This window comes from Phoxinus phoxinus (assembly GCF_949152265.1).
Source record: "Phoxinus phoxinus genome assembly, chromosome: 10".
Classification (NCBI taxonomy): Eukaryota; Metazoa; Chordata; class Actinopteri; order Cypriniformes; family Leuciscidae; genus Phoxinus; species Phoxinus phoxinus.
In genome coordinates this window covers 19,536,772-19,552,864 of record NC_136885.1, presented here as the reverse complement: position 1 = coordinate 19,552,864, position 16,093 = coordinate 19,536,772, and the positions used below count along the sequence as shown (strand labels likewise).

Sequence of the window (16,093 nt, the reverse complement as noted above, 5' to 3'; positions counted from 1 at the left end):
GCTGATGCTCTTTACCAGTCTTGGCCTATTACTCTCATCACCTGTCCCTCCTTTCTCACTGATTGCTTCCCTATATCCTGGCTCTTCTTTCTATCAGACCTCGCTGGAGTATTGCATTTGCTTTTGTGAACTGTATTGTGTCTGACGCTATTTTTGTCCTGTCTCAGTCCTGTCGCGTGGACCCGTGTGTGTCGGTATCGAACCCAGTCCAGAGAATCGCTGACCGCCTCGTCTGCCTCCCGGACGCTATCACTCACGGGGAATTCAGCCACGCAGCTCCAGTCTAACAGACCTTTGTTCACCTGTTTGCTTTACGCGCTCCCTGTGTTTCGAACTACCTCGGGTAGTCTTTTGTTTCTTTTGAGGCTGCATATTTGTCAAGACTTGTCAAGCTCTAATTAAAGTGACTGTTTCTCCAAACCTGCTGTGTTGTCCGCTTACCCTCATGACAGTGTCTGTGTGTGTCTGTGTGTGTGTGTGTGTGTGTGTGTGTGTGTGTGTGTGTGTGTGTGTGTGTGTGTGTGTGTGTGTGTGTGTGTGTGTGTGTGTGTGTGTGTGTGTGTGTGTGTGTGTGTGTGTGTGTGTGTGTGTGTGTGTGTGTGTCGTTGTTTCCAATGGCCAATGGGAGCTCATAAGGAAGTATAAAACTGTAGCCTGCTTGCATGTTTAAATAATCTGTCAGACTTCAAGGGTCTCTCACTTGGTTATTACCTGCCAAGCTCGGTGGTTAAGCAGTTTTATGTTTCAACTTTAGCCGTTATTGACTGAACTGGTATGTATCCCACTTTTATTTATTAATCACATATTTTCATGGTCTTAAATGTAATTAAGATAGTAGTTTTTCAACATAATGGGTGTATCCCTTGCATTTTGCTTGCAATGCAAAATTAATTCAATAAAACATCATTCATAAAATGTAATCATTATGATTCCCAGTAAAAATGCAGTTATGTGCTTTTCTTCTGCTGAGTTTGGCTTTGGCTCTTCGTCTTGCATCACCAATGGTAAGTTGGGTAGTAGAAAGCTTATATTATAATACATTGTCGTTGTAAAGGTGATATACAGTTGTTTATTTTTAAACATATGTTTCTTGATATCTGAGTATTGTTTTCATATCTCATGTTTTCAGCCACAACCTGATATAAATGGTAAGTACAGCACACTGACATGAATCTGTTGTAATGTTATTGTAATATGTCTCACTTGTGCAGTGTAAAAGATCATGTTGTGATTACAGTCAGAAGTTTTGATTGCTCTTTTTTTCTCATTTAACTTTCAGATTGTTTCAGTAAAATTGTTTTTGTCTAGCACTCAATTCTATTTTTCCGACATAACTTCTTTGTCTTCTTTTGTTTCCTTCATTATATTCTCCTCAAAGGCACTGAGGAATGGAAGGATATTCCAGATATAAACAAAGGTAAAACTATATTATCTCAAGAACTAAAGTACATTTATATTAGCAGTAAGCTAACATAGTATCTGTTTTTGTTCATAAATCATTATTTATACTCCTATTTTATTCAAGCATATTTACCGTAAACTGAACGCAAGCATATTTACTTTAAACTGATTGCTAGGTTTAAATCTCAGAGAAGGAGACATCATGGTGGTGAGTTCTGTTCTAAGTAATTCTCAAAATACATTGAATATTAGATAATTCAGAAATCAGTCAATATAATATTTCTAAGGGTACTTAAAACAATTTGCTTTAAAGCCTAATCAAAGGAGTGCCATTCTTGGGAATCAGTTCCGGTGGGATATTCCTGTCCCCTATAACCTGAGTGTGCATCTTAGTAAGAAAACATGGATTTCTCATTTACAGTTTAACAAAAAATTTTTTTAATTAGTTTTACTTTAATATGTTTTTCATCCATCATGTATTTTTGATTGTGATTATAGGTATGAATTATAAAGGAGTAATTTTGAGAGCTTTTGAGCAGTTCAGACTGAAATCATGTATTGACTTTAAGCCCAGAGCAACAGAAGATTTTTACATCTCAGTGGAGAGTCTTGAAGGGTACAGTATGCTTCCAGTCAGTAATACACAATATTAGTAATATGTGGTATTATAGACTATTCCGATACAGCCTAAACTATACTATACTGAATGTATAGTATAAATGCCCATTCACACCTAAAGCGATAAAAATAATAAAAATAATTCTAAATATAAAAGAATAGCCACACCACAACTATATCGATAACTGATAGTATTTGTAACTAATTTGTATTTGAAGTGAGTAAAGGAGCAGGAAATTCCAGTGGAGGCTTCTCACTGAACAATATCATTAGAATTACTTTCAGAACTTTTTTTCAGCTGATGGAAAAAAGCGGCAGATGACAAAACTCAGCGTGCACTTATAATAAACAGAACATTATTGTCCGCTGGTGTGGATAAGCTTATAGTTATCTTTATAGTTATCAATCTTGGTGTGAAAGGGCCTTAAAACATTCATCAGTTAACAAATTCTCAAAATATTAATGCTCCTGTGTGCCCCGTGAATATCCTGTTATCTCTCACTTATTTTGCAGGTGTTGGTCATATGTTGGGCGTACATCTCCTGGAGGCCAGACTGTTTCCATTGGAAATGGCTGTGGAATAAAAGCCATTGTTGAGCACGAGTTTCTCCATGCACTAGGATTTTGGCATGAGCAGTCAAGATATGACAGAGATGATTATTTGACCATCAAAATTGAAAACATCATAAAAGGTTGCTCTGAACTTTTAGTATTTTAAAGAAAATAGTAAAATAGTTAAATACAGACATTCACTGACATTGATTGCAGTGCCCATTTAACTAATCAGCACTTAAATAAGTAATTCTTTATGAATAATCACCTTAATAACTTCAAAGTCTTTATTTTCAGGCTTTGAGAGCAATTTTGATAAATACAGCGAGAATGTGACCACCACCCAAGGCACCCCATATGACTATTACTCTGTGATGCATTATGATAAAAATGCCTTCAGAAACGGTGATGGACCCACGATCATCACCAAGCTTCCTGAGTTCCAAGATGTGATTGGTCAACGCCTGGACATCAGTGAATATGATTCGATTGAGCTCAACAAACTCTATAAATGCAGTGAGTATTTTACACACATTGGGCCCTATTTTAACGATCTGAAACGCAAGTGTCAAAGCGCAAATCGCAAGTAACTTTGTGGGCAGATCCCGGCGCTGTTGCTATTTTCCTGGCGGGATAAACGACTCTTGCGCTTGGCGCAAATCTAAAAGGGGTTGGTCTGAAGTAGCTTCATTATTCATAGGTGTGGTTTGGGCGTAACGTGAAATAAACCAATCAGAGCGTCCTCTCACATTCCCTTTAAGAGCATGCGCGCTTGTTCCATGGCGGATCGCTATTATAACGGCGGATTTGCCAGCGCACGCCAGGAGCGGTTCACAGCCGAGGAGACCGACGTTCTCGTCAGGGCCGTAAAACACAGAGAAGTGACATTGTATGGGGATGATGGGAGAAACCCACCCAAATTAGCTTCGGTTAAACAGGCGTATAATTTGAGTAAATGTTTAGCCTAATCTAGATTAAAAAAAAAAAAATCTAGATAGATCTTGTTCACATCTTCACGGACACAACAATGATTTCCCTCGTGTGTTCATATTTTTCCTTGTAATAATGTATGATTTGCACAAATGAAAACTGCTACGTTTGTTTATAATTATTAGAGAATCAAAGTGTATGCGCGTTAACACGCTACATTATGGCCAAGCACGCGCCCTTAAAATACCATATCACTAACGCGCAACGCGCCACTGTCTTTAGACTGTTTTTTTCCTGGTCAGTGGCGCAATTGCTTTCTAAAACTGGAAAATAGCACCAGGGGAGTTTTGCGCCGGAACACGCCTCCTCTTTGCGCTGAACCGCCTCCGCGAGCGCAATTTACCGACGTGCGCCTGTGGAGGGAAAAGTCCGCTGTGCGCGGGTGCAAAATAGGAATGATACATGCGTCGGTGTTCAAAGTCAATTGCGCTGGGTGCAAGATAGGGCCCATTGTTTTCATTTGGCAGTTTGTGGATGTGAAACATTTTACACACATTGTTTTCATTTAGCAGTTTGTGGATGTTAAACATTTTAGTAGAACTTGAAGTCTGATGTGGAAGACAAGGGAAAACATGTTGTGTTTAAATTTAGAATATTTGTTTTAAATATTTGTTGGTACATAATATAAATACATTCTCAGGTAAAAATGTGAAGTTTCATTACTTTTCTGTTTACATACCTCGTTGTAAAAAAATCATCGTATTTGTGTCATGTGATGATGTCACTGCCTGTTAAGTCACTTCCTGTTAGTCCTTCCTTCCTGGTACCATAGACATCATATAGATAGACGCCCTATCGACCTCTACTGCCTACTAGCGCGGTCGAGCCATGGGGCCGCCATCTTAAACCGGTCACCCGCTCCACTCAGTGTAATCTGTATGGCAGGTGCAATGAGCTGTCAGCGCATTTAATTAATCATACCTCACAGAATACCGAACTGATTTTCACGCAGGTTTTTTTCTGCAAATGTCGCTATGCTACAGGACACATGGTTCGCCATATTTTAATATTCATAGTAGGCTTAACAGTAATATAATATTCTGATATAAGATATAAAGTGACCAGACGTCCAAAATCAAAATATGTGATGTAGGATATAACTAAGGTATTTTATAAATCACACACTATAAATATGATAAAGAAGCAGAAACAGATAGTTGCAGTAAAGTAAGATATTTTAATAAGTTGAAGAAACAATAATGATTTGTGACACACACACATACACTTACTCTCTCTCACACACTCACACACACACACACAAACTCGATTTGCGCATCGCCGTCGTGTGTATTACACAGGTAACGTTATTACATACTTTGCTTCCTGATATCACGTGCGCAAACACAAATAACCTATATTTATACTACAGGGCCGTTGAATGCTTGTATCTGATAACCGAGAAGCTCTTGTAATTATTACTTTACCCAACCTCTCCATGCCGAGTGATGCAGTAAACATAGCCTAGCTAACATTAGCTGGCTACGATTTCAGTAGCCTAACGTTACAGTAATATCAAAGATCCTTGCCCCTTCTCAATTATCTGGTAATATTCTATTCACAAAATACAACCAAAAGTACGGTAATGTTAAAATTTACGGTAACACTTTAAAATACGGATCCTTCGTTAATGAATAACTACACAGGAACAAATGAGAAACACAATGTTAACAATCTAGTAACTACAGTTAACTAACAAGTAACTCTGATTAACGAATTAGTAATTAATAGCACACAGATTTAAGTGGTAGTTCACTATTAACTAATCAATAACTACTATTTTTTTAATACTTCCCAGAGAACTACTGAATTTTTTTACAGATTTAAGTGGTAGTTCACTAATAACTAATCAATAACTACTATTTTTCAATACTTCCCAGATGAATAATGAAAAAAAAGCACAATTCATGCAAAACTTAATAACTAATGCAGGAAAAATTACTAGCACTAGATTAACATTACTGCTATACTGTACACTAATAAATATGTAATAGCGTAGCAGACTTATGATTTGGGAAAGCTGTCAATAATTAGCCTATGCACTGCTGTCTTTTAGAGAACTATTCATAAACTAAATAATTTTTAAGAATTGTTTTTATAAATGCACTTGTCTGGAACACTTACCCTGTGGCCGATTTTCCGGCATTCCTCTGGACTGGCTTTGAATAACTAGACTCATGAGTACTGGAGTACTGGTGAGTACTGGAACATACTGAGTCATCAGCCATCCAAATACCAGTTATTTTATTATTTAACCTACCTCTCAAAAGTGTTTTTATGTATGTCTCTTTGCTCATATGTATATATATATATATATATATATATATATACAGTATAAATATGTGTGTGTATATATCCTGTGAATGATTAGATGATTCTACCCTTTCGGGTTGGCTCTTCATTAGTAACTACAGCATGGAATCATGATAACTTGTAATGACTCAAGTGTTAATGCATACTTTTATAGGACTTACAAATTATTTGGATCCGTATTCTAAAGTGAAGATCATGTTAACTAACTAGTAATGACTCAAGTGTTACTACATACTTCTATAGGAATTACTAATTATTTGGATCTGTATACTAAAGTGAAGATCATGTTAACTAACTAGTAATGACTCAAGTGTTACTACATACTTCTATAGGAATTACTAATTATTTGGATCTGTATACTAAAGTGAAGATCATGTTAACTAACTAATAATGACTCAAGTGTTACTACATACTTCTATAGGAATACCAAACACAAGTCATTTCAAGCGTATGAGATATTGTTTGTGAACTTTTAAATACTATACTTTTAGAAAATTTCTTTAGAAGTATGCATTAACACTTGAGCCATTACTAGTTAGTTAAAGGGATAGTTCACTTTAAAATTAAAATTCTGTCATCATTTACTCACCCTCAAGTTGTTTCAAACCTGTATTAATCTATTTCTTCTGCTGAACACAAAGAAAGATATTTTGAAGAATGTTGGTAACCAAACAGTAGACTGTACCCATTGACTTCCATAGTAGGAAAAAAAAATACTATGGAAGTCAATGGGTACAGTCTACTGTTTGGTTACCGACATTCTTCAAAATATCTTTCTTTGTGTTCAGCAGAATAAATAAATTAATACAGGTTTGAAACAACTTGAGGGTGAGTAAATGATGACATAATTTTAATTTTAAAGTGAACTATCCCTTTAACTAACTAGTAATGGCTCAAGTGTTAATGCATACTTCTAAAGAAATTTTCTAAAAGTATAGTATTTAAAGGTTCACAAACAATATCTCATACGCTTGAAATGACTTGTGTTTGGTATTCCTATAGAAGTATGTAGTAACACTTGAGTCATTACTAGTTAGTTAACATGATCTTCACTTTAGAATACAGATCCAAATAATTAGTAATTCCTATAGAAGTATGTAGTAACACTTGAGTCATTACTAGTTAGTTAACATGATCTTCACTTTAGAATACGGATCCAAATAATTAGTAGTTTCTATAGAAGTATGCATTAACACTTGAGTCATTACTAGTTATCATGATTCCATGCTGTAGTTACTAATGAAGAGCCAACCCGAAAGGGTAGAATAATCTAATCATTCACAGGATATATATACACACACATATTTATATATATATATATACATTATGAGCAAAGAGACATCCATAAAAACACTTTTGAGAAGTAGGTTAAATAATGAAATAACTGGTATTTGGATGGCTGATGACTCAGTATGTTCCAGTACTCACCATGATGAGTCTAGTTATTCAAAGCCAGTCCAGAGGAATGCCGGAAAATCGGCCACAGGGTAAGTGTTCCAGACAAGTGCATTTATAAAAACAATTCTTAAAAATTATTTAGTTTATGAATAGTTCTCTAAAAGACAGCAGTGCATAGGCTAATTATTGACAGCTTTCCCAAATCATAAGTCTGCTACGCTATTACATATTTATAATTAGTGTACAGTATCTAGCAGTAATGTTAATCTAGTGCTAGTAATTTTTCCTGCATTAGTTATTAAGTTTTGCATGAATTGTGAATTTTTTTTCATTATTTATCTGGGAAGTATTGAAAAATAGTAGTTATTGATTAGTTATTAGTGAACTACCACTTAAATCTGTAAAAAAATTCAGTAGTTCTCTGGGAAGTATTAAAAAAAATAGTAGTTATTGATTAGTTAATAGTGAACTACCACTTAAATCTGTGTGCTATTAATTACTAATTCGTTAATCAGAGTTACTTGTTAGTTAACTGTAGTAGATTGTTAACATTGTGTTACTCATTTGTTCCTGTGTAGTTATTCATTAATGAAGGATCCGTATTTTAAAGTGTTACCAAATTTACTTGTGAAAAGTAATCCCGGGCCCTATTTGCGATGGTCCGCCGATTAGAACAGGAAAATGCTCCACAGTGCTCTGGAATCTAACTGCTGCTAAGCAACAAATAGGAGTACGACCGGTTTAAGATGGCGGCCGTATTTCTCAGTGCCCAGCGGCCAATAGGGCATCTAGTCTCTATATAATATCTATGCCTGGTACTGTTCTGGTAATATTCTAAAGGCAAATTCCTTGATGGACAACACACATGTAATGAATGGGAAGTTGTAAGGAATTGAGTTGCAGAATTGAAGTGCAACATGTTCCTGAATCAACATCAATTACATTACATACATTTTTTAAATGTTTTTCCAGGATCAACAAAATATGTTGACCCAGGGACACATCTAACTGGGCTAAATTTGGATGTGCAATTGATTTTGCCTCAATATTTGTCTGTTTGGATTACAGATTCCTCCATCTCTTTCCTTGACCACTGCAGTTTTGATGATGAATCTCTGTGTCAGATGAGTGTCTGTTCTGCTGCTGTTTATGGCTGGCAGAGAGTGAAGTCAGTGAGTGGCATTAATGTGACTGACCACACCTACTTGAGCAAAGAACAAAATGGTGAGATCCGTTACAGTCAGTCAGTGGAAAGTGTCTGTTTTGATATCACAGGAAGATGGTGGTGCAACGAATCACAAAACACACGGTTTGGATCATTTACGGGTTTTTTACAATAATAATAAAAAAAATTTAAATGGTAACTTTGTAAAGGGGTAAATGTAACTTTGATTTTAATTTATAGATAACGCACGAGTCCCAGTTTTCACCTCTTCTTCCGTGTATAATTTTGTTTGAATGTGTAAATTGGCAAGACAAAACACGTCCAAATGATAAACTTTCACTCTGTGATGGTTAAACTTGGCAGTTAATCCGCGAATCACATGCGTGCCGATTCTGGTCCGTACAGATCAAGGATCAACTGTGATCCGTTGCACCCCTACAGCAAGAGACTTTTACTTTATTTAAATTGCCCAAAAATAAATGCTTCACTACCATCCACAGTTGCAGTCACTGTACCACCCAGTTCCACACAACTATACATTTGTTTTCATGTCTGCAGGGACGTCTCTTTTCATGCACTTCAGCACTGAGGGGAGAAAGGAAGGGGACACAGCCAGAATGGAGAGCAAAACAATGACCCCTAAAAGAGACTGCAAAGTCCAGTGCCTGCAGTTCTACTACTATCACAGTGGTAGTGAGTCTGACCAGCTCAACATCTGGATCCGAGAGTACCAGAATGAAGCAGGCAACAAAGGAACTCTCAGACTTATGGATCAGATCACAGGTATGTCTCTTCTTCAAGTATAATGTAATATTACAGGGGGAAAAACAAGTGGCCTATGCTTTTAAAATGTTCCTAAAATGTTTAATTTTACCGTTTAATTCTTGCAGAACTCCCTGGTAATTACTGGAAACTGCATCATGTGCCACTGAATGCAAATAAAACCTTCCAAGTTGTATTTGAAGCCCGTAAAGGAGCTGGAAACTCCAGTGGAGGCTTTTCACTGGATGATATCAATATTTCAGAGACTGAGTGTCCCCACACATGGCAGATAAAGGACTTTTCAAGGGAATCTTCAATACATTACAGTCCATTGTATTACTCCAGTGATGGTTATCGCTTTCAGGCTGCATTAGTGGTGGATCAGAATTACCTTTATATGTATGTTCGTCTGGTATCTGGTGCATATGATGACAAGTTGCAGTGGCCTTGTCCATGGAGACAAATAACCTTTCAGATGCTTGACCAGAATCCACACATGCAGAAGCGCATGTCCTTAGAACAAAGCATCACTACTGACCCTGCTTTGACATCTACCAGTGAGAATCTGATTAATTTTCTGTGTTTTATATGCAGCATTTTACTTAGCTAAAGATCCAATAATTTTTTTTTTTTTTTTTTACAGATGGCCTATATTACTGGGACAATCCTGGAAATAATGGAACTCGGGTCACCATTAGCAATGAGACTGTATATGTGGGAACATTTTCAATCTATCCATATCTTATAATAAAAGATGATCTGACTAGAAGAGAGTTTATCAAGGGTGGTGACATAATTTTTCTCTTCAGCATGCAAGGTAGGTTACCCGAAAGAAACCCTGTTTTGAGTACAGAAAGGGCAGATTAAGGCCCGGTTCACATAGATAACAACATGTGCTAGCTAGACAAATGTCTGTGAACGCTGCGTCTCACTGCTTTTTCCACATCTTGCGCAATAATGCACGCTGTGTCAACTTAAAGAAATTCAACTTCTGGTTTTAGACCCCTGCATTCTTTTCCATTTCTTTTGCGAAAACGTTCTGTGTGAGGCTATGATGGCAAAAATTCAAATGGGTGGCTGTGAAATTCCACAGCTGAAATGTTCTGAGAACATTTAGCTAAATGTTAGGGGTGTGACGAGATCTAGTGTGCTGCGATCTCACGATATTAAAATGTAACGATACTCTTGTTTGACTTCATGCAGTAATTGTAGAGACTAATTGGCGGTTGACTTGAAGCAGTGCATGCCAGGTAGAAATGTTTTCCGACTTGAGACAGCGCTGACACCACATGACTGTGACGTATGGCATCAAAGTACCACGAGAGCGATTCGAGAGCAGCCGGAGGACTCAGCCAGCGCAGCTTCTAAAGAGCGGCTGCACAAGCACAAGCAATGATGACGATACAGCTGTTCCACGATTGGCCAGATTCACAGCTTGAAAATGGTCACGTGCGTTTCATGTTTATTCTGACCTTCAGTTCCACTAAAGCTCACAAATCTGTGTTTTCCAGTAAAAGCTATTTTTGTGTAGTTGCAATGTTATATTGTCATGTTTACCAAATAAAACCTCGCGTTAGCATGGAATAGTCAAAGATGGGCTGTATCCAAAATTGAATACTTCGCTATATAGCAGGCGAAAAACAGTATGTAACAAAAGACATGTCCGAATTCACAGTACTCCTAAAAGAGTAGGCAAAAAGTACCCATATGACCTACTTCTTCCGGCAAGATTCTGAAGTGTGCATACAATGGACACGTTACTATCCCATGAGGCCACGGGAGAGGAATTGTGAATGGCGATGCCATTCTGACGCTAGTAGGTTAAATGATAAGTGTGTTCGACGACTGTGGCTGGGTGTAACCGATTGGTGAGAGTTGCCGCTTGCATAGAAGAAAAAAAGAAAAAACTAAATAAAAGAAAAAAACACAGCAGGAAAGAGTCACTTGATTAATAATAGAAACCATAACAATAACAAGAGCGGTTTAACGGTACGGTTTAACGATATAAAAGGTTTTGAAGCTTACCGCTGTAAATGTGAGCTAACAAAGAGGTAGTTAAAGCTATCCTGTAACTTAGGCAAAAGTGCAACCATATGGCAGAGTAACTTACTTATGATGAAGGAACCACAACCGAACACAACATTTTTTCACTTTGCTCCATAAAGGCAGTCTGTAATTAAAGTGTGTCCATGCGCAACTCAGGAATCAAGTTAGATTTCAGGTGTTCCATGAAGGTAGTGTGCGAATAAAATAATTTGTCCAAGCTCAACTCGGAAGTTAAATTTGAATGATGTTACTTCTTGAAGGCTGTTTGTAAATGAGAAACTGATTAAGTGAGTAGTGTAGAATTCTAAATGCATTGCTCCACAAATGACCACTCGCAATTCATGAGTTATATTCAAATTAAGTTGGTCCATGAAGGCAATCTGCAAATATAAGGCACAGTACATGGTACATCTCAGGGGTTTAGTTAAAGGTTTTTTTCCAGCAACAAAAGCTGTTACAATGTGCTCCGTCTACTTTCGAGGTAGACTTTGATGCCATACGTCACAGTGATGTGGCATTAGCGCTGTCTCAAGTCAGACAAAACTTCGAACCGGCATGCACTGTTTCAAGTCTGTGCAGTGCTGCATAGTCGAACAAGCCTACTGTTTGTCTACTAAGGTTGCAGCCTATCCTTCACAAGTGGCTTTGGTTGAGTTTGTGGCAAAATCTTATTTGCATGATGTTGTTCTGTCTGACATTCGTTACAAAATAGGACTGTCACGATTCCTAGATTATATTTGAGGGGTTGACTTAAAAAAAATCCTCAATTGCATTTTACGCATGTCGTTTAACCAGTAAAAAAACCCCACATTATTAGACCTATTTCTAAGGCTGCAGCCTCTGCCCGAACGATATTAAAACCATTTTATAGTGTTATTTTTAAAATATTTTAAAAATATTAATTAAATTATAGAAATAAAATTATTTCTGAATGATTTGTTGTTCATCGCGATTTCAATAAAAAGTTTAAACCCTCGCTCTGAGTTTGCATGTTTTAATGTCCACATGTTCTTGTTCAGTTCTAACTACAGTATCTTAAAGAATAGGCCGAATATTTAAGATTAAGTGAACATTTGAATTAAATGTTGATTGGCCAATATTAAACAAGGATTTGATAATCCTGTAAGTTGTAACAACAACATTCACCAGGCCGTTGGCGCCCTCTGCATGCATTTGTTATAATACGTAATGTACAGAAGTTGATTATTGTTTAGAAGTTACATTATGTATTTTAACAGTCTTGTTCAATAAAACCACATGATTTCTTGCTTTTGATACTTTATTTGAACCAATTATTATTGCCTCATTGTTATTATATATGTATTATACATATATCACATATTTTGTCATTGAAGATTTCGTATAAATAGCGTCTCGTCTTGTTCTTGTGAACCCAATAACGTGTATCTTCTTGTCTCCCTTTCTAAATGTTGTAATAATCATGAAAACTTTTTCATAGATATCTCAGGGCTCCTTCAGAAAGACTCTCTACCCTGCTCTAAAGTGATAGTGAAGAACTTCAACATTACTCCTGATGCAAGTTCCCAGCAGGGACCATGTGCTCCAAGGTGAATAACCCTTTAACTGTTGTTCTGGCAGGACCACCATCGTCAAATACGATTGACAATTAGCATAGTTAGGATTGGCGGTATGGTTCTGTTCTGGGCCCTGCTCATCCATGCAGCCTAGCATGGATAAGAGCAGGGTGAGCAACAATAACCCCCCTTAGGGTAAACAGAACAGAACCAATTTGAATGTATTGCAGATATCGTTAATTCATTTTAATGTACAACATAATTAGAGAATTTTAGCTTGATTCAGGGGTAATCAGAATGCCAAATCTTGACTGACGAGAGGAGGAGCTGGGGATGGAGGAGGGTAACTAGCTCCTGAGAAACGTGATAGCTGCTGATAATACTGAAGGAACTTATATATGTATAGTTATTCCTATAGGTAGAGAGTCAGCTGATGCAAGCTTCACTAACGTGACCTGCCAGATCTGATGCTACGCTTGATTTTTACTAAAACATGTTAATAAGCAAATTTGTGGTTGCATTCTTCTGCTAGAAGATATACGCTGAATTCAAAATAGCATACTACCACATACTCTCTTTCTGCAATATCTTTATAGGGATTGGTATGCTAGTATGCTATTCTGAATTCAGCCACAGTCGCTAAACATAACAGAACTAATAAAATAATATTACAAATAAAAAATAAAAAATTTAATGCTTTTGCAGTCTCTCGCAAATGTCTTGCTTTCCCCCGAAAAACTTTGCATTCACTTGCAAACCTTTTTAGTCCTTTTAGGAAACACAATGTTTATGGGGGGAACGCAAAGGTTTTTGCGAGAGGACACAAAGATTTTGGGAGTGAACGCAAAGTTTCTCGGGGGAACGCAAACGTTTTTGCAAGGGAACGCAAAAGCTTTGGAAACTACTTTTTCCTCCCATCTTATATTTTTCCACCACTATGTCCCTTTAGGGTTTCCATATCAAAGTGTATTAAGTAAAGACATGGTTTGGAAGATGTTTTTTGCACTCTCTCAATAATAACATTTTGAATAAATAAATAAAAAGCGACATAGCATACCTTTTAAAAACCAAATAATTATAATTACACTTATTTATTAATCAAAGTGCTATTCTTAGGAAATTGTTCCTTGAATAGAAGGAATTTTTTTTATGATCATTGTTTAAAACACTTTTCTGAAAGAAATTGGATACATTAACAGTATCTTCCCTTCTAGACCTCTTCCCACACCTCATCAGACAAATTCAACAACAACTACACCAGAAACTACTGTAGGGTAAGCCACAATCTCATACAGTCATATTGTTTATGTTTATGTGGATGGGAAATGTTGAAAAAACATACTATATTATCAATATCTGCTTTATAGTTTGACTGCAATTCTGAAGCAATAAGATTCGGGAAGCTGTGCTATAATGTAATCATAGATAATATAATCATCATAAATAAAGAGTTGTGAGGAGTGAGTACCATATTCACAAGTAAAAGAGATACCAAAAGTTAAAAAATATTTTTACTAAAATTTTAATAAGCACATTTATGGTTGCATTCTTCTGCTAAAAGATATATGCTGAATTCAAAAAAAGCATACCACACTACTTTCACTATTTCTGCAATATCTTTATAGGGATTGGTATGCTATTCTGAATTCAGCCACAGTCCCTAAACATAACAGAACTAATAAAAAAGAATCTGCTTATAGTGGTGATATAGTGAAAAAGTGTTTTGCATAGTTGTTACTGCAGTATATTGTAGATTTCAGCACACTGCTTTGAACCCAGGACCATTTTATAATAATACATGAAGTAAAATGAAACAGTTACTTATTGCATGGCCACTCCAAAAATAAATGTGATGAAATTAATAATAATTATTTTCCATTTAGGGGCCATTGTGAAGGCAGACAGTGTTTTCAATTTATTGTATTTATCATCACATCTGTATTTCTCTCCTCTTTTAGTGGATGTCTGGACATATTTTGCAATTCCAGTGCCAAGACTGTTAATTCTATGATCCTCTTGGTGTTTTGCTTTCTGGTGAATTAAACACGAGAAGCCACTATTAATCACTACCCAGTGTCTGACAAGAGTCTGTTGTAGCCATTGTCAAAGCACTGCATCTATCTTCAGCCTTCTGAGTATGATTCCATTAAATCCTTCCATCCATTTTCCAAGGCACTTGTCCTTTTCAGGATTGCATGGCCTATCCCATTGTATCTCCTATCCCATTGTAGCTCATCCCAGCATCTCAGGTCATAAGTAGGGTAATACCCTGGATGGATGGCCAGTCCATCAAGGCTATCAGACACATTCACTCTTTCACCCATGCCTATGGACAATTTATTGTCTCCCATTCATGTATCCTAGATGTCTTGTGGAGAAAACCTGTGCACCCGGAGGAAACCCATAAGATGGGGAGAACAAGTTTCTGGACTTCATACCATTGAATGTGCATTTTTATTAACCCTTTGATGCACAACATGGGTCTAAAGTGACCCGATTGAGTTTTAATTTTCTATATCTTTGCAAGAAATTAATTTCATCATTTAGTATTCCAGGTATTCCTCAATTAACTTGTTTTAGATCATTACAAATCCTTATTTAAATTTTTCCTTTCTTTCTTTTCGAATAAACATAGTTTTTGTGTCACTACCCTTCTAATGCACAACATGGGTCTAAAATTACCCGTATTCATTCCCTATGTTATTTCAATCATGGCAGAGTGTTTCTATGCTGAATCTTTGAAAGAAATGTATTTTATCATTTATTAAACCAGGTATCCATTAAATATCTTGTTGTTTTTTTTCACAAATCATTAGGGCCCAAGCCTTGAAAAGGCGAAGGCCCTATTGTTTTTCTTAGGATTATTATTTATTCTTCTTCTTCTTCTTCTTCTTCTTCTTTATTATTAGGGCCCAAGCCTTGAAAAGGCGAAGGCCCTATTGTTTTTCTTCGGATTATTATTAGGGCCCAAGCCTTGAAAAGGCGAAGGCCCTATTGTTTTTCTTCGGATTATTATTTATTAGGGCCCAAGCCTTGAAAAGGCGAAGGCCCTATTGTTTTCCTTCGGATTATTATTTATTATTATTATTATTATTATTCTTCTTTATTATTATTATTTTACTACCTTTTGGGCACTTTTGGGGGCCTTAACGTGCTCAAAAACTCTTGAAACTTTGCACAAATGTCAGAACCCGTGGCCATTAGGGCCGCGCTGAAGCTGGGACCCGGGCGTGGTAGGGGGGCTCGGCAGCGCCCCCTGGAATGGGATTCAAAAACATGTCCATATATCAAACACGCTTGAATGTAATAATATGAT

General features: G+C 36.7%; 1 protein-coding gene across 2 annotated transcripts; it reads left to right on the top strand.

Moving 5' to 3' along the window:
- The first annotated feature begins 672 nt into the window (after positions 1 to 672).
- LOC307006137 (meprin A subunit beta-like) lies at positions 673 to 15,581 on the top strand. 2 transcript variants are annotated; one of them, XM_079626794.1, is made up of 16 exons: positions 673 to 772; positions 937 to 1,004; positions 1,130 to 1,148; positions 1,379 to 1,417; positions 1,578 to 1,609; positions 1,715 to 1,793; positions 1,900 to 2,017; positions 2,533 to 2,711; positions 2,869 to 3,087; positions 8,338 to 8,493; positions 8,993 to 9,217; positions 9,325 to 9,753; positions 9,840 to 10,013; positions 12,702 to 12,810; positions 13,992 to 14,051; positions 14,736 to 15,581. In XM_079626794.1, the coding sequence occupies exons 2-16, from the start codon at positions 942 to 944 to the stop codon at positions 14,818 to 14,820; spliced, it is 1,986 nt and encodes a 661-aa protein (XP_079482920.1). In that variant the 5' UTR covers positions 673 to 772; positions 937 to 941; the 3' UTR covers positions 14,821 to 15,581. The 2 variants fall into 2 exon arrangements, with proteins under 2 accessions (XP_079482920.1, XP_079482921.1); XM_079626795.1 differs by having other exon boundaries at positions 15,142 to 15,559.
- The last annotated feature ends 512 nt before the right edge of the window (positions 15,582 to 16,093 follow it).

Coding starts and splice junctions, on each gene's coding strand:
- LOC307006137 (XM_079626794.1), top strand. CDS start 942: ATGCAGTTATGTGCTTTTCTTCTGCTGAGTTTGGCTTTGGCTCTTCGT. Junction 1,794..1,899: donor TAACCTGAGTGTGCATCTTA/GTAAGAAAACAT, acceptor TTGTGATTATAG/GTATGAATTATAAAGGAGTA. Junction 2,018..2,532: donor TCAGTGGAGAGTCTTGAAGG/GTACAGTATGCT, acceptor CTTATTTTGCAG/GTGTTGGTCATATGTTGGGC.